This window comes from Carassius gibelio, chromosome A7, assembly GCF_023724105.1.
Source record: "Carassius gibelio isolate Cgi1373 ecotype wild population from Czech Republic chromosome A7, carGib1.2-hapl.c, whole genome shotgun sequence".
In the NCBI taxonomy this organism is placed as follows: Eukaryota; Metazoa; Chordata; class Actinopteri; order Cypriniformes; family Cyprinidae; genus Carassius; species Carassius gibelio.
This window is the reverse complement of record NC_068377.1, coordinates 8,203,000-8,225,753: the sequence shown is the minus strand read 5'-3', so window position 1 is coordinate 8,225,753 and position 22,754 is coordinate 8,203,000. Positions and strand designations below refer to the sequence as shown.

Genomic DNA, 22,754 nt, shown 5'->3' with positions numbered 1-22,754 from the left:
GTTGAGATTGTAATACTCAAAGTGGTAACTTATTCCTATGATTTTGTACAATCTCATTTAAACGTTTTTGTACAATGCTGCTTACTTCCCAAGTGACAGTTTAGGGTGACGTTTCATAGTCATGTCTGGATCTTCTTGTGTAAAGGACATACTTCTCTCTGATGATGCATATGCAGGACATCTCCAAACATATAGTCTGTTTATACTAGGTCCCTGCAAGCTTGCGTTCATCTGCCTCTGCTTTTGAGTGGAACTCCCTCTCTTGTGATAATCTGTTAGACCCAAATGTACCGTTCCAGAGCCTTAACCACTAAGTTAAATTTTTCTGTGTTAAATCAGAAACTGATTGTGTACTGAACTATTTCAGTTGCTGAAATGCTCATCAACCTTGTTTCCTTTAATGGTTATCTTAGGGCTCGTTTTTGAAAGACTGATGTTGACAACCAATATTTTTACAGCTTATCTTGACAGCATATTATATGTACCCAGTAACTTTAATATAGCAGTAATTTGTGACATCAATGCTAAAATATGTTTGGTCAAACCCTGTCCTAGTTCTCAGGTTGGCAAGGTTTGGGAGAAAATAGGATTTACCTTATCCTTTCTACAGAAGGACTTGTGAAATGGAGCATGCTGTTTTGAGAAGATTAACATATTGTATTTGTATCTAAATACTTTGCATTCCCCTAGATTGCAATTCCTCGCTGTATTTCTAAAATATTTACATATTGGCAGATTCCTGAAATTTATAAATCATTCACACTCATAAATTGTGCTTATCCTGTTTAAACATTCTCCACTTTACATCTACTCAACTCATCTTTAAGGTTTAGCTGGTTAGCACAAGCATTTTTGCAAGAAACATTAAACTGCAAACATGCCAATGGTTTGAAATGAACACTTACCAATTGAGGGTGAAAATCAACTGTGGCAGTTAACGCTATCAACTCACTATTTAGCGGGTTATGAATATGACATGTTCTATCATAATCCCTACAGAAGTTGTCAACATTAGCAAAACAGCATTGCTAATGCACTGGTGAGGAGGCGAGAGGCTAAATGCTGCATGTCCAAAACCTTTGTACAATTTGTAACTTTGCAACTACATGTCAACTACCAGTTAGAGTAGAAGTATACTATGTGTGTAATATCTGCAAACACTTTATTTTGATGGTCCCCCAACATACATAGCCCTACGACTATAAATAACTTTGTCAACTTATTCTACTAAACCTGAAACCTTAGTGTAACGTAACAGTTCACTAACACTTCAGGAATACTCTAATGAGAGTCAGTGGATGGGTAGTTGCAAAGTTAGTTATAGACAACAGAATGTCTAAAGGGAACCATCAAAATAATCTAAAAATAAGTGTAGGCATAACACAAAATTCACAAATTTCTAAATTTCCGGTCATGTTTCCCTCTGCTTTGCTGATCTTCTGTAATTCTACCAAACTGAATGCAATAAAACCTAAATCTAGCCGTTCTTCATTTCTAATATTTAACATTTATGTCTAGCTATGTCTCTTTCTATATCTCTTTCTTTGCACTTCAGTCTCCTATCTCATTTCCTTTTACACTGACATGAACTGGTACTCATACAAATATAACACCTAATCCCATTATCTGAATCCTATATATCCATTGTAATATTTCATTCAACATATCTGCTCTACTTTCAGTATGTTCTCAGAGTTAACCCTATGTTAGCCCAACCATAACTAACATATAAATCTGGGGAACGAATGAACCCTGGGAACATCAGAATCTATTAAGAAAGTCTTACAGTTGTTTGAAACAAGAAGGCAGATTTCAGATTACTTGCATATTTCCAAAAGGTCCTGTTCCAAAGTACCCCTCTGCTTGAATGGGAATGCTAAGGATTTCACCAGTTATATAGATCTTGAGTCAACACACTCATTACTTTACGCCTGAACAGCAATGACCTCTGCCGGTGAACGAAGCTCACGTCCAGAAAATTAAGCCAAAACTCTTTGATCGCCCCCTGGTGGCTGGCTGCAGAATAAAACTCTCCGTGTAGAGTCTTCCCAAAGATAGTTTACTTCATTTTAGGTCATTTTGAACACGCTGATGTGTTTTTAAGTGTTCCTTTTTTTAAATAAGTTTACTTTTAATCATTTGAAGCGATAAAATGCGGTTTGGCGCTTCTGAGTGAGTTTTGGCGGGATGTTTGAGTGAGTTTCCAGTTCATGATCATCAGCACAAGATAACAACGACCATACATGGAATATTAATTTTGTATTACACTTTATTAAATTAAGTCTGTATCAACAAAATCCATCGAACCATTGATTACAATTACAAGTGCATAAGTGCTGTTTTATATAACATTTTGATTAAGTGAAATGTCTGAAAAAATTTAATTTTACTATGATACATTTAAACTACAATAGTTGGGTGGCAAGCCTTAATAAGTGAATCACAGAATCATTGATTCAACTGATTTATTCAAATCCACTGATTCATTCATGAATGAAGCAAATGACCACTCTCTTAATGAATGCATCATTGAGTTGGTCATAATTTGTCGTTAAAAAACGCTAAGGCAAACTTCACTATTATAGCATATTTCATTTTGTAACACTGTTCTTAAAATGTATATCTAAACCCTTTTAAATCTGACAACAATGAAACTTAAACTTGTCTCACATTTTATATATAGAGAGAGCAGCCTTTAACTCTCTTCTGTGATTTAATTTAAGTTTTATTTTTCTATAATTTTAACACTTTTTAATTGTACTTGTATAGCCTAGTCTACATTTGTTTTAATAGAACCGGTTGTAATGGTTGAAATATTTGTTACTTTTATATCTCAGTCACCAAGTCATTTATAAAATATAGAAATTGTGAATCTGTTTTAAGAGAAGCATTATATTGGCCTGTAATTCTTTCAAAAACCTTGCACAACAATGCAGCCTACAGCTCCGCTGTGCAAGGCCTGCTCAAGCGAATCCATGACAGCAACACACATCTACATGGCTGCACAATGTGTCTGCTTCATGTGACACTGTGTTCTGTTGTTCCCACACAGAGAAGCAGTGGGGGTAGCAGAGGGGGTTCTTCTTGTTTGTCTCTAAACATGTATTATACCAGCTGATGTCACAGTCGCATGTGCTGGAGAAGAGCTCTGATTGGCTTGGAGGGAGGCAGAATATTTTCAAGGAAATTAATTAAGTACTATCAACAAATAGGCTAAAATAAATAGCACACTGCATAAAGAGTGTGTTTTGGTAAGAGCTGAGCAGTGGCACGCATTATTACATAAGACTTCAGAAGACATTCAGGCCAGTACTTTCACAAATCACAGAATCTGAAATCAGATCACTTGGATGTGCAGTGCAGCAATGATTGCTGATCTATTGTAGATATTTAATCCAAAAATATGATCTATACTAGTCCAGAATTTAGAATAATTAAGATTTTTTTTAAAGAAGTCTCTTATGCTCACCAAGGCTGCATAATTATTTTTTTTTTGAAACACTGAAATATTATTGCAAGTTTTGTATTTGAATATATTTTAACAATTAAAAGGAACATTTCTTAAATCAATACCGTTTTTTAAGCATAATACACTACCATTTAAAAAATGTATTTGAAAAAAAAAAAAGATTATAAAAATAATAATACTGTTATTTAGCAAGGTCTCATCATTGTTCAAAAGAGACAGAAAATACATTTATAATGTTACAAAAGATTTCTATTTCAAATAAATTAATTTTATTATTTCTAGTCATCAAGAAAAAAATATATATTACATTTTAAAACATATTCAGATAGAAAACAGTTATTTAAAATTATAATATTTCACATTATTACAGTTTTTTTTTCACTTTTCTGATAAATTCAGTGCAGCCTTGGTGAGCATAAGAGACACTTTAAATACTGAGCATAAGTCCTTCAATACTGGATATAGATCACAGTTGTTGTTGTTTTGTTTTTTGTTTTTTTCTTATACTGCAGTTTTCATAACTTTACTATTACTCTGAGTGTGGAATTAGTGTGTCTAAATATTTGGTTGGTATCTCATTATAAGTATAAAAAAAACTAAAGCACTAATCAATTCCTAAGTAGTGACAGATTAACTAATTAATAATATTATTAACCTAATATTATTATTTATTTTCATTTATTTTGTAATTTGATAAATTTTAGATTTCAGACGGTCTCCCATTCCATGGTGCTTCCACTAATACAAAATGAACTCGCAAAAACAGATGCAAGTATTTGGGTGGGAGGGAGCAGTCCACTGCTGGCAAGCTCTTTAGGCAATATATGACTGTAAGATGAAGTCACAAACATTGCGACCGGAGTCAACTCCCACTCATCAGTCAGCACAGTCAATGCTTTATGTGAAGAAGTACCAGCTGGTGCCACGGTCTCACAGTCCTCCATACTAATTTGTGTGCATCAGAAACTGGGAAATGGACATAATATTTAAGCGTAAATCCATAACTACCATCTTTGGGTGTTTATTTGCCTTATTCCTTCACAAAATCTGCTTTGCTGATAAAAGTAAGTAACTCTTGTTTCAGTTTTTAGATTTTAACTATTTGCTAAACTATTGTTAGAAACGCTATTGTCTCGGTACGGCGTGTGTCAGTCTCTTTTAGTGGGCATTTTTTTGTGATGTAAGTAATTTCAGTTTAGTCAGTGGCAATAAAAAGACACCATGTCTGTTCATTGTCATTGTCTACAGACGACAGGAATGTAGAGCTTCAAATATGTCTAGTTGTTCAAAATACTTGCTTACATACAGTGTATTCTGTCATAGAAAATAACTCTTATCACGTTTCTGTCCATAAACATTTATACATACACACAACAAAGATATCGTATTATTGCAGGCTATATCATCTGTAAAATATTCATTTCTACAAAAATATTTTTATTACTAGATTTTATTATATTATGACAAAGAAAATGTTGTAATATCTGCTACGTAAGAAAATGGTCGTATTTGTTTTCTCTCTGCAGTTTGTACAGTCCCCTCAGAGCCTGTGACAATTCAAGAGAATAACACCGCTGACACAGTTGTTGTCCGTATTAACACAATAACAAAGGATGTAACGCTGAACCTCACCGAGAATCCTGGGAATGCCTTCGATCTGAAGGGTTCAGAACTGATAGCAAAGAAAGGCCTGGACTTTGAAGTATGTTTATTTCATGACTTTCCATTGTCTTGTGCCAGTTTGAGCAACTATGATGACATTATTCCCAGCTTCTTATGGTGGCAATGTTTACATGGTTTCTAGCTGGTCATTTATGGTCATTATCTGATCCAAGTTGATATAGATAATGGTTAATCAGTTACACTAAATGACAGTGGACCTGGTTTAGTAGCCCAAACTGGATCAGGAACAAGCCAGCACCAGCTTGACCATCTTAAACTGATAGAACTTTGTTTTAAAATGACTTGGTTTAACACTGGGCTACTCATGAAAATACACAATCACAGAAGTTTGATCCTAACTTCAGCTTGATTGTTTTCCAGACACTTTCAGCTCCTGAAGAACTAACTGTCCAGATCCGATGTAACAAAACTGGCCACAGAAGTGTAAGTTACTCGGATCTGCAACTACAAGTATATGCAGATAAATGCAAAACAAACTAAAAAAAAAAAAAAAAAAAGTCTTAGCATTAGATAAAATATGAACAAATGTGTCATTTAATTGAAAGGAAGATAGCACACACTTTTTCAGCAAAATATACATACTATAAATACTCCACAGACTAAAAAAATAAATAATAAAAAAAATCACTACTTGTATTTCAGAGAACTACGTGATTGCTCCATTAGGATACCTGAGGGACTTCATTGTTCACTAAACATTGCATCTGATTAAATCTGAAACCATCTGATTAAAAGTAATTGCGAGACTGCTTCAGAAAAGTGTAGACTTGTGTGAGATAAGCTCTGGCATTTATCATTTGTTTGTAGATTCCACTTGGTATTATGTTATCTATTGTAATGGCATCCAGTGTTCCTGTCCTTTTGGGGGTCACTTATATCGAGGACTACTAGTTAATTTTGTTGTTGTTCACTTCAAGTTGTACATTTTATCTACAGATCACTCTGACTGTGATTGTTCGTGTTGTGAATATCAACGACAACCCTCCATCATTTGACAAGAGCGAGTATACACTTGACGTAAATGAGGTGAGAGCATATTGTTATTCAGCATTTGTCCTATATATGTTTTAAATAATTGTTGGTCCTGGAACTACATTGCCAACAACCAATCAATCCAAAACCAATTTAAGGGATAAGGTTCAGCTTCAGCTTGGGTTTGTGGCTTAAACAACGTTCTTATTACAAACAAACAAAAAAGCTGACCATGTTATGACCAGCAAAAGTTGTTGGTCCATGCACACAATCTTCTTGGCAAAATCATGGTTTCATACATTGTACGTTAAGTCAGACAGCTTCTTCATAATTTTTTTTAATCTACTGTCACAGTGAGGATGTTGCCATTCTATTCCATTAATGCTACATTTTGTGTGTTGCACAGCTCACACCAGTTAATACCAGCATTGCCCTGATTGAAGCAATAGATGACGATTCAGAGGTTCTGTATTACTCTATGGAACCAACTGAGGTAAGTAATCAACCTTTTCTCTATTGAGAAAATCAAAAAATATTTCAGGAATAGTTTGTTTGCCCCAAAATAAGTGTGTCATTGCACTCACATTTCACTGCTGGTTATATAAGCTCTATATAATTGTGTATGTGACAAATAAAAATCTTGAATCATCATTCTTTCGTCCTAATGTTGTTCGTTCTGTAGACAACAACAAGATAATTTTTTTTACACTGAAAGTACCAGAGCCAGAATCTGTAAATCTCCATAAAAGGACAAAATCATAAAAGCATTATAAACAATGGCTGCAAATAAAGGTGCTTCAAAAGGTTCTTCAAACAATGCCACAGAAGAACCATTTTTGGTTCCACAATAGGCCATTCAGTCTTTATTTTTAAGAGTGTGTTGTGCCGTTTAGTCACATGCTTTGTGTGAAGATCAAACTGAAGCTTAAAGGTTCACCCAAAAATGAAAATCCATTCATCAGTTTCTCACCCTCATTTCATTCCAAATCCATAAGACTTTGTTCATCTTCAAAAGTTAAATGTAAATAGTTTTAATGAAATCTGAGAGGTTTCTGTCCTTGCATTGAAAGGGTCAGGGTCACCCAGAACTTCAGCTTGGGTAAATCCTTCAAATGTTCATAGTGACATAGTAAAAATATTCCATATGAATTTGAACAGTTTAGTCCATGCTTTTTTGAAACATTATATTTAAATGACATTGTTTGCACACTTGGACTGTTTCTTTACAGAACAGATACTTCAGACTTGAGACCATGTATACACCAAACATCCTTGTGAACAAGATTTTAGATTACGATGTCATCCAACAGGTGAAACTGATCTTGCATGTGCAGGTATGTAAAAATTGTTTCATTTAGATCTAATAAATTCAGAAATTCTCTCCTGATCACCTATAACACAAACGATTCTCGACTCTTACAGGATACTCCACCTCCATCACAACTGGTTGAACACTCTTTCACAGCTTCAGCAACAATCATCGTCAATATTATAGACATCGATAACCGTCCTCCCTGGTTTCAACCATGTACAAGAGTAACCACTGGTAATGCCAAAATCTGCCTGAGCCTGGGGTACAGGGTCAGGGTGAACTTAACAGAGAAACAGGTACATTTTCATTAATATTATGACCATGGAAATAGTTTGCCTAAAAATGAATATTTGCCCTATATTTGTTTACCCTTAGACCATCCAAGTTGTAGATGAGTTTGCTTCTTCATCAGAACAGTTTTAGAGAAATTTAGCATTACATCACTTGTTTACCAATGATCCCCTGCACTGAATGGGTGCCGTCAAAATGAGAGTTCAAACTGCTGATAAAAACATCACAAAGCAACCGAATCCAGTCCATCAATTAACATTTTGTGAAGTGAAATCTATCATTAAAACATGTAATCATCGCTTTGAGCTAAAATACAAGTCCTCTATCCATAGTATTGATTTCTCCAAGTTCTCTGTTCCCATTAAGAAACAATGGGATGTCTTGGATGGCCTGAGAAATTTTTAAGCAAATTTTAAACTATTCCTTTAATAAATGCAATGGTACTGTATGTGTTGAAATTATACATACTAAATTGATATTTCCAGGATGGAGCATTGCAATTTCAGCCAGGTCCAGTGTATGCCAGAGATGGAGATAAAAGCAGAAATGAAGAGATAAGCTATAAAATTGTTCGAGGTATTAAAGCATTTTTCCTAACATTACAGTTATTCCTACACACTCAGTGTTCAACATGAACATAATCATTTCTGTGATTGTCTAGGAAATGAGGACAACATATTTCAGATTGATGAGAAATCTGGAAACATATCCATGCTGAAACCAGCAGACATAGCAGGCCCTATATCACTCTTAGTTTTAGTGAGTTTCTTGTGCATATTTTGAAGACTTTGAGAAGTGTAGTCTACACTAAGTATACAATTTTCACTGCTTAATTTTTATAATACCATCCTTCCTTTATCTGTCTTTTCCAGGCTTCCCAGGTAGTAAATAGAGATCAGTTTGCCACCACTTCAGTCACTATTGAAGTAATGAAAAAGAGCAGAAATGCTCCAAAGTTTGAAAAGGACCGATATGAAGGCTATGTTTACAGTAATTCAGGGCCTGAAAACATGGTGCTAAGGGACAGGACATCCAACAGACCAATCAGAGTCAGAGCAAGGGATGAAGATTTTGCGAGTGTAAGTTTTACATAATTTTACTTTTACATTACAGTATATGCAGACATTGTACTGTGTTTTAACCATGTGAATTCAGAGCTATCTCCTTGGTTTTGGAATAACATCAGTTTTTAGGTTTAGGGTTGATGTTAGGTCTGGGGTTGGAGCTTAAGCAACATTCATACCAACTTATCACTCCCCACTGATTTTAAAGCTAGTTAATGGTTAGATTTAATGGTTAGGTGGTAAAAAATTTTTTAAGAGAAATGTTTTTTCCAGGACCAACAAAAACTTTCATCAAGGATAAATATCCTACTTGGCAACATTACGGTCACCCATAAAGACTGAATACATTTAATAAGAGAGTGCCAGTTTCTCCCTTTATTTTTCAGGGAATCAACCCTGACGTAAGATATGAAGTTCAGTATAGCAGCTATGTTAATATCACAACAGATGGGTTTATACTTTTGAAGAAAGCCGTTCGGACTGATTCCTTCGCTTTGCAGGCAAGTAAACATGTTTTGCTACATCTATTTTGAGAAAATTTTAACTACTAGTTGACAGTAGTTGCATATGAAATCTGTCTACTTTTTTTTTATCGTTTTATTGAAATACTGGTCAAACTTTATATTGACAATTTACCACACTAGAAACAGACATTGAAACAGTTTTCACTCTGATTGAGAGTTTTTCACTTGCTAGTTAATTTCACAAATAGTTACAAAGAGGTTTGGAGTAATGCTAACAGTGTAACTACAAATGTTAATTTAATGTTATTGGTTAGGTACATTGTAACTAAGGCTACTTAATATAAAGTGTGACTGAAAATGATTTCTTTTGTCACTAGCTTCGGGCAGTGGATGTGTCTACTGGTGAGATAGGGACAGCTAGTCTTTCTGTGACTGTAGTACCATGTAAGTTATCCTTTCAATATTTATACTCAAGACCTTGATTCACTTAACTTTGCTGGAAGTTGGCCTTCCATGAGCAGGATTGGATTAAGTGTAAAGGTTCTAATATTTTTTTCCGCATGTTGGTGTCTAATTTTTCTCTTTGCACACCTGCCATATCAGCAGTAGGGGTCCAGTCACCCGACGAGGGGTACCGTGCAGGAGACATGGCTTTGCTGGGCTTTGTGATGGCTGCGTTACTGGTGCTCTGCCTCATTGTGATTGGCTATCTGATATCCCGCGTCAAGAAGGGGAATCCTGATGCATTCAAGTCTGAGGTCAGCATCTTCTCATCAAAGCTCAGTGAGTCCAGCTCTGAGTGTCCACTTTGTAAAAGAAATGATGCTTAAGAGAAAGTTCCATAAGAACACCGTAATCATGTACTACAGCAGGTAATAAACAGCTCATGAAATTGTGAGATTAACCCTCTGCCCTCGTTCAGTGTTTAGGGCTATTCTTGAAGTTTACTCAGCCCCCTAACAGGCCAAGAGATAGCATGCAGTTAACCAATGATGGTTTCTTGAATGAAGGAGACACAGGGAGATCCAGATCCAAGCGAGCTGAACTGAGAGAAAGACTGGATGCAGTTCAGGCAGCAAGGGTGCGAGTGATACCTCGCAAGAGACAGAGGCACTGCAGCTCCTGTGGACTCCAGACGCATACCACCCATTCACACCATAGTCCTGCCGGCCAAGCCAGAGGAAAGGCAAACAAGCATAAAGTAAAATCCATTCTGGCTAAAGAGAGGAGGAAGGATGACAGACAAAAGACCGTTTGGTTCAAGGAGAGAGAGGATTCATCAGATATCGAGGTGGAGATCATCCCTGACAATATAGGGCTTAAGCCTGAAGAGGACATGGAGAAAATCGAATGGGATTTTGCTTCCACTCAAACGGAAGACAGTGAAATGGAACTGGGGGAGTTGACAATGCTGAATATTCAAGACTTGAGTAGCAGGGAAACGGCGATTTCTGATAGTAGAGAAGAATTGAACACAGAAAGAAGAGATCAGTGAGGATCTCAGATGCTCTTGCTCAGTAAAACTAGAGCTCTTTGCTCATCAGAGACTGGATTCATTTTTTCCTCAAGTTCACATGAGTTTTGAAATAATGTATTTTTGTGAAAATAAAACCCGGGTTCAGTTCAGACATAATGAATTGCAAAATACTGACACATTTATTCATATTTGTAAATGATGACGGCTTTATGATATATTATTTTCCATTGTGTGATGAGCGTGCTAAACTAATTTGATGTACAGTAATATGTCTATGATTTCAGAAAACAATACTTGCAGTTTTATTTAATGTTGGCTGTGTCTATGAATAATACATTGTGAAATAGAGTATTTTGTATAATTATGTAAATTATGTGGAAAACATCTAGAATAAAGCACATTTGAACATAGTATCCTTGATGTGGTGCCTGACAAAATAATATAAAAGACAAAACCAAATTAATTTAGCATATTTATCAAAGCTATAGCCTTTATCTGCAAGAGCAAATAGCACAGAATGCTTGATGGATTATGGAGGATTGTAACACAAAGGAGTGGTTGCATGATTATGGTGTTCCTTTCTGGATATTTTGTTTCTTTAAATGTTGTAAAATGCCAACGACTCTTCACTGATTGGCAAAACAGGTTTTCATTTGAAGATTCAAACCTTGACAAACCAAAAATGCATCTGTAGTTATAAACTTTGTAATGGAAGTGAATGAGTCTAGAATACCACAGTGGCCTCATGGATCTCTATTGTAAGTGCATTTCTCACATTTTGAAACAACTTTCAACATGCAGTCCTTATCATTGCATTAAAGTGTGGCACAAACCAATACCCACCACTTGAGGGCTCTATTGGCATGAGTCCTGACTGCATTGTGCCAAAGCTTAGGGTTACTTGATTATTCATAAAACCTTGATGTATCAAATATAATATAACACACACACACACAAACGTTTTAGAGTTCTTACAGAAAACATTGGTGTGCAGATGGGTCCAGGTGCTTTAAATGCATATATATACATTTGGATTTATTCATTTAGCAGAAGCTTTTATCCAAAGTGGCAAGTGGTAGATACAATAAAGCACTAGGCTACTAAATTTCAGACACTATTTAAAAGAGTAGCCTACAGACTAGAACAGATAGTGGAAGCATGAGGATTTGAAAAAGATGTGCTTTCAGATATTTCTTGATGCGGCTGTCACCTTTATTTGTGTAGCACTTTATACAACGCTGTCCGGGTAAGGGGAAGGTCCTTTATCTATTCAGTAACAATGAAAGTGATCTTGTCCCTTCCTGCTCGCTCACTAACCACGGGCTTGCCTAATTGTCAAGCTGTTATGCTCATCTTATAATGTGATAAGAAGAAGAAAATAACATTTTACAAGTCAGCATGTATATTTGTGAAATTCATTAACTGATAGAAAGAAAGAATTAAAGAAAGAACAATATATTAAACCTCAGTGGTTGAAAGCCACAAAGTTCTATTTTAAAACTGTCAGAGACCACGGAGCTCCATTTCAATATAAAGTGGTTATATGGATTACTTTTATCTTTTATCACTATTTTCCTCCAGTTTATATTATGTATCTAATCATTATTCTTTAGCTTTGGTTAAACTAATTAATTTTACCTGGTTGGAACAGCAGCTACGCACCTGAGAAGAGATGATGCTGACCTCTCAGAGGACCTCAGATGATGCTTACCTTGAAACAACATACAGAACTAACAAATATTGCTACAAGTGTGATTGCATCATATAATAATTGCTATTAATAGTGTTCCTTGTCTGGCTGACTATGTCTTGTATTAATTTTTATGAAATTTCATGCACATAATGCACATATGCACATAAACTGACAGTAACCCCTTATAAGCTACTACTAAATATTGAAGAAACATAATTCTCTGTAAAGTTGCTTTGCAATGATTTGTATTGTAAAAAGCGCTATACACATAAACTTGAATTGAATTGAATTATGTATTTTGTGCAATGCGTGTGAATGTTTATAGAATATGTCAGAAGTCAGAAAGGGCTTTATTACCAAGTACAGGTATGTTTACACACACAAGGAATATGACTTGGTGACAGAGCTTACAGTGCAGACGAAAGTACAGAAATAGTGCAGACATACTGTACATGATAGTGCAGACATGCATAGGAATTACACAACACAGATGGAATAACACTATAAGAAAAACAGGAAACGAAAGAAATATACAGAAGTAAAAATATATAGAGATTTCTTTTTAATTAAATTAAATTAAAATCAAAACGTAATTGTTTAAACAACTGTACAGATATGTTTTTTGTTGTTTGTTTTTAGTTTTACAAGTGTGCAGTTTGCAAATGTAACATTTTCAGATTCTGTGTATAAATTAGTCAGTTATGATGGCCATTGTATAGTTATTATTTTAAATTGTTCAGGCTGAATATGGCCTGTGGGCTATATAAACTGTTCTTGGGCCTGGCTGTTCTGGTGGTCGGTGATCTGTAGCACTTACTGGACGGCAGCAGATCGAAGAGAGAGTGAGCTGGGTGTGAGGGGTCCAAAGCCCTTTTCCTCGCTCTGGAGGTGTAAAGATCTTTGATGTTGATCAGGGGAGCACTAATGATCATCTTAGCAGTACTGACTGTCCCTTGTAGTTTCTAGATATCTGATTTGGTAGCTGAACCAAACCAGACAGTTATGGATGTACACAGGACATACTCACTGATGGCCGAGTAGAACTGTGTGAGCAGCTCCTGTGGGAGGTTGAATTTCCTCATTTGGTGAAGGAAGTACAACCTCTGCTGGGCCTTTTTTATCAATGGAGTCTATGTGAGTGTCCCACTTAAGGTCATGAGAGATGGTGGTGCCTGAATCTGAATGACTCCACTGCAGCCACAGTGCTGTTCATCAGTACTGTTTCTCCTGAAGTCCACAATAAAATCTGCTGTTTTTCCCAAAATAATCTCTAGATAAAGACTAAATAAATTTTTGTTGCACAGGAACTATGGACTACTTGACAAAAAAGATGCAGAAGTATTTACCATGACTCTTACACTGGTGATGTACCTGAGAGCAAATGATTAGTGATCAAATTTTAAGCAGTAAGAAAAACGAAAATATTTTTTTAAAGCTTGTAGTTTTGTAGAACATTACAGTTACAGTATATATGATATAAGAAAAGTAAGGCTTGTATATAGGGACTACATGTTACTTAAGAAAAATATAATTATATTTTCATAATTACATAATTAGTTTTTCAAACCTAGTCTGTTGGGTAAAACGTCCCCAGTCACATGGGGCAAAATGTCCCCAGAGGGCAAGGCTTAATTACTTTAGTTACTCTGTTCTTAACATCAAATCCTTTGTCTTTCCATCAGATGTATTCTAACTAGTTGGTTGAATAAAAATATTTGGATTTTATATTTAAAAATGACCTCAAGTTAGCATCAGGTAGCTAGCTAGCTAGCCAGTTAGCACCAGCTAACAATATTTTTCAAATAAAATCTAAAAAGATATATTACTTACAGTATTATTGATTATATTCTTTTTAATTTTAAGCTAAAACTACATGTGCTCTGATTTAGCAATTTTTGTTTTTGTCATTAGTAATGTCAGACAATGTTATATTCTTGATACAATATAAGGTCCATTAAACATAATGTGTACTGTGTTAATATTAATTGTGCATTGCATGGTGATGTGTTTTAGGGTTAAAGGAAATATCTGAAACTTAGCGAATAACATCCCGAAATTTACCCATTTACAAAATTTCCAGTACCTTTTCCATTTTTCTACAGATTTTTTTCTTACAGTGATGTTGAACAAGGAAAACTAAGGTATGATTCTCCTTGGAGCTCATTTAAACATTTTTTTTTTTTTTTTTGGGGAAAATCTTCTGAAAGGATGTTTATCAATGCTGCTCCCTCAAGATATTAAAATATATTTTTTCAGGTTTATCAGTGAAATTACTGTATAATTGATGCAATAGTATTTCCACTGACACAGCTTAGCCCGAAGTATCACACACTTTATTCCACAGCTGTCATTTGATCAAATAAGCTTAATTTAATCATTTATATTCAACCCAGAGATTTGCATTGTTCTTTTTGCAAGGTAAAATACTTTTTACCCATTATTTATGCATTTTATTTTGACATTCACACATTTTTTGCATAAAAAAAACAGTTTTATGCAGTTTGGTAGACTATATGGTGACAGGTCTTACCCCACTCTCTGTCTCTTGATGAAGATTTTAATAACGAATATTGTGAAATATCTTCTTTTGTGTTCTGCAGAATGAAGTAAGTCATACAGGTTTGGAATGATATGAGGGTGATTCAATGATGACTATTTTAATTTTAAATAGAGAATGACTTTTAAAACCATATTGAAATAAATGTAATATTATACATTTCATTTTAATAAATTACTATGAATCATGTACATTATATAAATACAGTTCTGCGAGTGCCGTTTCAGTCCTCATAATATCTTTACATTTTGGTGTATTTTTTAATTCCACGTTAATATACTGTATACTTTGTGAATTCACTATCACACAAAAAGTGACCAAGAACAAAATGTACAATATAAATAGACATTAGGTTTAACTTGGTAGCCTATGTTTGTAGGCCAATAAATACAACATCTTTAAAAAGTCACATACAGCAACCACGCTCATTCTTCGGTCTTTAAATCATAATAACCATTTGATTTATCAGAAGGAAAAAAACAGTTCACTTTTTCATTTGCTGCCCTGAACCTGTCTGAAGTACTATGACTGTGGTCAGTTTAAGGTCGGTTGACCGGATTCTTGGCAGCGTTGTTCGTCAATCACATTCAGATGAATTCCAGTATGTGCGTCATCCAGGTTCTGCTTGCTGCCTCCGCTGTATCCATGTAGCTTTCCAGCGTTCGAGATCACAGGCGAGGAGATGCGCCAAAAGAACCCATGTAACATTTTCCTAAACTCCCGTCGCATTAAACAATACAAAACTGGGTTTAAACAACTATTAGTATGAGCAAGACAAACAGTCACGGGGAAAACATAAGTATGCACCATGTAGTATGTTTTGTCCCAGTGCACTGCGTTCAATTTCACCAGCACGCCCCAGAGGGTGATCGCATGGTTAGGCATCCAACAAATGAAGAAAGAGAGGACCACCACCGTTACAGACTTTGCTACTTTCGATCGTCTTCTTTGGCGGGCATTAATTCCCCTCTTTCTGATAAACCTCAAAAGTAATAGATAAAATACTGAGAGAATAAACATGGGCAAGATAAACGCAATGACGATTTTCTGAAGGTGGTACAGAGCGAGCCAAACCTGGCCATCTGGAAACTTGAGGAGGCAGAGTTTTTCACCTGCCACAACTGTCACTGTGGAGAAAATGGAAGTTGGAGCTGTTGCCACAGTCGCCAGGATCCACAATACAGCACAGATCCACTTCACAGACACGGACTTCTTTCGAGAAGGGATCTTTAAAGCAGAGGCGACAGACCAGTAGCGCGTGATGCTCATCGCGGTGAGGAAAAAGACGCTGGCGTACATGTTCATCACAGTGACTGATAAAATGATCTTGCACATGGCGTTACCAAACGGCCAGCTGAAATCCAACGCCGTGTCTACAGCCCAGAAAGGCAAGGTCAGAACAAACTGAAAGTCGGTGACAGCTAAATTGACGACATAGAAATTAATGATGGATTTTTTCCGACTTTGTCTTATCTTCATAAGGAAAAACACCAAAAGGTTTCCGACCAAACCCACGGCGCACACCGCGGAATAAACCACCGAGATGATAATCCGGAGGACCAGGCTGCCGTCAGCGGTCACATCGATGTCTTCCAGACTGCTGAACTTATGCAGATCCGTTAAACTTGTGTTTAAAGTTCCCCATCCGCTTTGGTTGAGAATGCCACCCATTGTTTCTGAAAGAAACTCTCCAACAGGTGCCTGGTGGACAAGGCTGCCTACTGATCGCATATCAGTAGACTTACATTGGTTCACACAGAACATAAGCGGTTTTAGATAGCAGTGGGTTCCCATGGGTATAAGTGATAAACACGCAATGCACCTGACAGCCAACAGAAGCGCGCGGGGAGCGCCCGCCTGTGAAGCGCGCGCACTGGATAACGCCGGTGACTGACTTACAGCAGTACTCCTGACGTCATGTCACGCTAAAACGCGTCTGAACAAATTTGAGGGAGGATGTCGAAAAGACACAAGATTCGAAAATAGACCTATTTGTTATTAAATAAAAGTCGAAAAAATAAAGGCTAAGCAAACGGACAACAAATGTTAGTCATAGTTATTTAAATGCAATGTCTGATGGATTAAAATTTAATTCTAGTAGGCTAATTTTCTATTATAGCTCATACTACTCCTAGAGTCAATAAAGTCTTATCTTATCATATCATCTTACGTGTCCACAGGGACGGACTGGGACTAAAAAACGGCCCTGGACTTTGACTAGGCCCGGCCCAAAGCAATCGGCGCGCGTAAACTCGACAACAACAACAATAACGCCTGGCATGAGAGTCACAAGACTTTAATTGTGGCTCATGATACCATATCATCCAAATTATAGCAATAGCACTGATGTTGACTAGATGTTGAGCTGGAGTGGGTGTCTTTCTCTGCTCTTGGTCTAAGCTCAACCTGAATAAACAACAATGGAATGAAAAAAAAAACGGTTTTATTCCAGCAGTCTTGAAATTAATTTATTAATTAATAATCTTCATTTATGCAGTAATTAATCTTACTGCACAGATGATAATACCACATCTAAATGAAAATACACCATTACAAATGTAACTTCTGTATTCAAAATCAGAAACAAGTTGAAAAAGTTTGCAAGCAATAACTGTAATGTTACCAACATTTTTAAAAGTAAAAGCACAACATATTTCTTAATATTAGCTACTGCATGTGGCATTTTACAGCTAAAATGTTGAAGTTTAGCTGTTTTAACTACTGTAATCATTAAAAATGTAGCAACCTGAATATCACTTCCTAACATCATCTCTAGCAAGTAACTCTCTTTCTCCTCTCATGTTCCTTACTTGGATCTGAATCTGCCTGTGGAACCTGCTCATCTTTCTGTCCCTCATCATCATCACTGGTGGCATGTTGCTGCATAGTTGTCTGGTTCACTTCACTGCTGCTATTATTTAACTGCGAGGTGCTGCTGCTGGGAAATATTGCCATATATTTCAGTTCATTTGGGACATTTACGGGCTTCAGGTTTTTTAGATGGCAATGACTTCCTAAATTGACATAAAATGTTTCCTACTAGTGTGTCCACTAGATGGGGCACCTGATGGACACCTCTTAAACATCAGCTACTCGGTTTGTTACTCTCTTAAAAATCAGCTAGCATTTTCAGATTTTCAATTTTCAGCCTTTCAAACCAGGAAGGAATGTCAGTATAGAGATTTTACTGACTTGCACATGAATATATGTTCATTAGTCCAACACAACAATGGAAAATAGTAGGTATTAAAGGGACAGTTAACCCAGAAATGAAAACTCTATCTTCATTTACCTTCATGTTGTTTAAATCTTGAGTGACTTTCTTCTGTGGAACAAAAATGTTCCTTCCTTTGTCCAGGAGATGTGTAATCATCATGAATGAATTTAATTATAGAACAACGGTGATTATTGTGATAATTTTCAATGGCATCAACAGGAATAATCAGTGTGCGTTCTTGCATTCAAAAACAGCTACCCGAATCTAAAAGGAACTGAACAGAATGTAGATTATATTTAAAGCTGTAATGACAAACGTATAAAAAAAAGATAACCACCTGTGTTCATAAACCAAAGTTAAAAATGGCACAGACTGAACTCAAGAACGTGTCCTGTGTTTGCGTTCCTTGACAAATGGTTTAAACGTATTGTTTAAATTATGGGAGTCATTTGATCATAGACACGTTACAGAATGTGTTCAGTCTGACACACTGAGCACAAAGAGAGGTTCCTCCTACTAGAGGACTGAGAGGGCGGAACTTTTACAAAGTTGTGCTGAAACACAGTTCACTGCTCATCTGTAGTAAGTGCAGTGATCCCAGCTGAGTTAAAGGAGCTCAAAATCGCCCATGCACCGGATTCTCAGACTTTATCATGCTACATCATTTATCTCGGATTGACCATTGCAGATCTCTGGCTTCATAAATGCAGTACCGTTCTTTTGTGTGATGGGTCCAAACTACCAATGCATAAGGCTGAGGCATAAGTTACTACTCAAATCTCTATTTAAATGGACTGTTAGATGTACCAGGAGTGATCAGTCTTCTCCTCTGTTTTGTTTGGCATCATGATTCAGCTGGACTGTGATAGTAAATTTCTGGGGCCAGCAAGTTTTTCTCTCTGCTTTGTGATAACAGCTGGACTTCTGTTCTCTTTCGAGAGCACAACAGTTAGTGGATATAATCACGACACAGGTGAGTGGGTTGAGCTTGTGTCTGATTATATAGTATTTGAACATTTTTGCCTCTTTGTCAGTTTGTCACTGTGTGTAACAATGGCACAAAAAGTAATTTGGGGCATTTATTTATTTTAAAAAAAGTGTCATTTATTTTAAAGAAATGTAGCCCAAGCACACATTGCAAGCAAAATATTTCATAAAGAAAATTGTGTTTGCCTTCTAATTTTAAAACGATACATTTTGTGTTATTGTGGTTGTTAAACATTAAGCTGAGTGAAACATGTTTCTAGTTGATGTTATGAAATACACCTTTCATACAACCACTAAAAATCACTGCAAAACCGGTAATTTCTAAAAGGACTCAGGAAAGTAAAGTAGGTCTAGAAAAATTTGTCTACAGATACCACTTGTCATATTTTATCATCAAATGCATAACAGTGCCTACTGTTCCTGTGGCTCAGTGGTAGAGCATTGTGCCAACAGTGCAAAAGGTTGTGGGTTCAATTCCCAGAAAACACACATACTGATTAATAAACAGTGTGTAACCTGACTGTGCTGTAAGTTGCTTTTGACACAAGTGTCTGTTACATGGATTGACATCCATGCTTTTTCAGCATTAGTTAAGTGCCCTAATAATTTGGGGATCATTCTGTCAACCTGCAACAAGTGGAAGTGAAATATTTGGTCGTGTTTATGACTTAAGCTCTACCTAACTAAGCTCTTACCAAATGCTATTCTACCTCTGTCCTGTTCCCAAGTTTCTTTCTGAGGTGTTTATTATTATTTATATATATATATATATATATATATATATATATATATATATTAGTTTTTACTCTACCACATTATTTGCTGTAAATATCTCTGTAAGTGTATTATTCTGGTCTGTTGTTTAAATACACTGACGAACTTCAACTTGCTGTTATTATGATACGTCATGGATTTGTTTCATGAATTATTCAATGTACGATTCTCACTGCTTTGCAAGTCATAGGAATTTATGTTTAATAAACCTATGCAAGCACAAAATAAAGAGCAGAAAGGTTACAGTGTTCCAGTTGCAAAATTCAAATTGCAGTCATACTGTCACACAATCACAAAAATTCAGTGCATTTAGTAAAATCTTTGGGGACTTTGCAGACTCTTGTTTTAAAGTTTGAAGTCTAATAAACTGTCATTGCTTTTTGGTCATATCTGTAGTACATTGTTAGATATAAGTAATAGCTAATCATATAAAATGTAATAATTTAGTTGTTTGTAAAATATACATAAGACACATACATATTTTGACATTTTCTGGGGAAAAAAAGGGATTTTCAATGTAAAACATACACCCACTGTGGTTCCAGGGCAGAGTGGTTATGATGAAACCCAATCCAGACTGCTGATTTGCACTTCATGTGTGTGACAGTTTTTATCCTAATGGTTACCCTGCTGTTTTTGTAGATAGTTCTGTTGATGGACTTCCCAACTACGAAGTTGTTCATCCTGTCAGAGTGGATTCATCAGGACATATTTTGTCCAATCTTGTGTCCCACCGCGTGAGTCGAATTCAAAGGAGAGAGACATTTAAAAACAAAGAGAGCCTGGCCCAGGTTTTTTACCATCTGCAGTATGGTGGTCAAGACCTGCACTTTAACCTTACCCTGAACCCTCATCTACTAGCGCCTGGATTCCTCACAGAGTGGAGATACGGTGGTCTGCAAGGGACTACTTTACATAGCCATGGTCACGCTCTCTGCTACTTCCTGGGAGATGTCTGGAGCGGTACAGTGAAGAGGGGTCAAGCAGCTCTGAACACTTGCAATGGCCTGGTGAGTTTGTATTTTGTTCCCAAGTAGATGTAAAATATAATAGTCCTTAACACTGAAAAAGATACTTGTCTATTTATACTGTAATTTACCATATGTTTAAGGGGTAGGAAGGAATTTGCTTGAATTCACAGAGCATGTGGCATTCTTGTTTTTGATGGACTCCCAATGAGTAATCTACCGTAGAGTGACCCCTTCATACAGGGCCTGGGCAACATTCCTGGATATCTCCCATGTGAAAGCCTTGGGAATAGGTTAAGGTTATAGGTTAGAGTAAGGGTTAAGGCAACTTTATGATTGTTTGGAGGAAACATTGTTTCAGGCCAAACAAAGGATGTTGATACAGGTGATCCATGTAATCCCAAAAAATTTCTACTTGGGTAAATCGCTTCATGTCACTTACACAAACAGCTGACTCTGTCTTTTTTACATAAATAGAGAGCAAACTGATTTAGGGTCATTGGCATAACACTTGTTTTCTGTCATGTTCAATGTATTTAGTATAAATTATTTTATGATAAGTATGTAATTTCTGAATGAAATGAATAAATTATGATGGATAGGTGAGTCTGATTTTGACATTGATGACATATATGTTTTACCACAATATAACGTAATCTAAAAAGCCTACTTACAGATAAATAGTCAAAACACTCACAAAAGGAGTTTATGTCAGTATGTTCCTCAGGCAACAATTGCACATTATTTAGTCTAACAGCATTGATTTAAAAAGGACAAACTTTATTCTGTGCAAATGCATATATTCTTGCCCTGTTCATGCAATAAACCAACATCCTAAAATAAAGCAGGGTTTTCCAATATATTTACTTTAACTTCTCAGATGCCACCAAGTCTTATTAGCCTTATTTCATGATCTTAATGACACAGTCCTTGTTAAATAAAAGTTAAATAAAAAACAGCACAAGGCACTGATGGTATATAGTCTGTATATGAATATATTTGAATTGTTTTATAAGATTATTGATGGGATATTGGATATTGAAGAGACCTGCTCCTAGATTCCCTTCTAAATTCTACAGCCCTGAGGGGTGGGAAGGTGGCTGTTGCAAAAAAATAAAAATAAAAAAATATTAAGGCGATTCAACTTTCCTGATTATGAAAAAAAAAAACTATCAGAAAGAAAACAAAAACTGTCAGATAGTTTTTCTTTTTTTCAGAAAGAAACTGTTTATTTAAATAATAATAATAATAATTATAATTATCTGCCAAATCAAAGTCATGTGATGCGATCAGAAAGGTAATGTGGTTCACCTAACATGCAAAACCGTGCAGGGAATAACAGCTTTCACAAGGTCAGTAAATCTTCTTCTTACATCTCTTCTTAGAAATTTGACCTTTTTTTAAATAAAGGTAAGGTTGTTTCATGTTATAAAATGTAACATAGTGTGACTCCAACCAAAAAAACCAAACATGCTATTTATTAATTAATAATTCATGATATTTAAAAAAAAAAAAAACATTTTACCATGAAATTTTAATTTAAAAAACTTATCAAAAATAAAATACATTTATTTTTTGCATTTTTTTTTGCTGATCACTGACCATTTGACAGCAGATAATACACAGTGTTTTACATTAAAGTTGTACCTTTCTGAATACATTTCTGTTAAGGTGTTGTAATAATAAGTAGTAGGTGCCCTGCGGCAAAACATGCAACTGCAATAAAATGAGAGCGTTAATGTGGATTGCATGGGTATAAGCTGTTTAATTTTATGTCACGTTACTTTGACGTTGTATTCTCTCTAGACAGGGCTGTTCAAACTCTC

The 22,754-nt window shown here is 35.8% G+C and overlaps 3 protein-coding genes across 4 annotated transcripts in view; 2 read left to right on the top strand and 1 right to left on the bottom strand.

Annotated features, from left to right (window-relative positions):
* Positions 1 to 4,380: 4,380 nt before the first annotated feature.
* On the top strand, positions 4,381 to 11,143 carry LOC128016296 (cadherin-related family member 5-like). 2 transcript variants are annotated; one of them, XM_052600786.1, is made up of 14 exons: positions 4,381 to 4,533; positions 4,996 to 5,171; positions 5,513 to 5,575; positions 6,089 to 6,178; positions 6,531 to 6,617; positions 7,354 to 7,458; positions 7,547 to 7,732; positions 8,213 to 8,303; positions 8,389 to 8,486; positions 8,600 to 8,806; positions 9,178 to 9,291; positions 9,633 to 9,699; positions 9,862 to 10,038; positions 10,266 to 11,143. In XM_052600786.1, exons 1-14 carry the CDS (start codon positions 4,443 to 4,445, stop codon positions 10,748 to 10,750), a joined length of 2,037 nt encoding a protein of 678 aa, XP_052456746.1. In that variant the 5' UTR covers positions 4,381 to 4,442; the 3' UTR covers positions 10,751 to 11,143. The 2 variants fall into 2 exon arrangements, with proteins under 2 accessions (XP_052456746.1, XP_052456745.1); XM_052600785.1 differs by having other exon boundaries at positions 9,859 to 10,038.
* A 3,604-nt stretch (positions 11,144 to 14,747) lies between these two features.
* On the bottom strand, positions 14,748 to 16,903 carry LOC128016295 (relaxin-3 receptor 1-like). Its single transcript, XM_052600784.1, has one exon. The coding sequence runs from the start codon at positions 16,774 to 16,776 to the stop codon at positions 15,517 to 15,519; it is 1,260 nt and encodes a 419-aa protein (XP_052456744.1). The 5' UTR covers positions 16,777 to 16,903; the 3' UTR covers positions 14,748 to 15,516.
* A 1,808-nt stretch (positions 16,904 to 18,711) lies between these two features.
* The window catches only part of LOC128016558 (A disintegrin and metalloproteinase with thrombospondin motifs 7-like), a 104,112-nt gene continuing 100,069 nt past the window's right edge, over positions 18,712 to 22,754 (top strand). Inside the window, exons 1-3 of the mRNA XM_052601170.1 lie at positions 18,712 to 19,172; positions 20,603 to 20,970; positions 22,735 to 22,754. The exon at positions 22,735 to 22,754 is cut by the window's right edge and continues 158 nt beyond it. Of these exons, the coding sequence (XP_052457130.1) occupies positions 19,046 to 19,172; positions 20,603 to 20,970; positions 22,735 to 22,754 (515 nt within the window). The 5' untranslated portion in view covers positions 18,712 to 19,045. The remainder of the gene's footprint in view (positions 19,173 to 20,602; positions 20,971 to 22,734) is intronic.

Bases quoted from the DNA above. Each gene is read 5' to 3' on its own strand.
- LOC128016296 (XM_052600785.1), top strand. From the start codon at position 4,443: ATGGACATAATATTTAAGCGTAAATCCATAACTACCATCTTTGGGTGT. The intron at 7,459-7,546 runs GTATGTAAAAAT...CGACTCTTACAG, and splicing joins AACTGATCTTGCATGTGCAG to GATACTCCACCTCCATCACA. The intron at 10,039-10,265 runs GTGAGTCCAGCT...TCTTGAATGAAG, and splicing joins CATCTTCTCATCAAAGCTCA to GAGACACAGGGAGATCCAGA.
- LOC128016295 (XM_052600784.1), bottom strand. From the start codon at position 16,776: ATGGGAACCCACTGCTATCTAAAACCGCTTATGTTCTGTGTGAACCAA.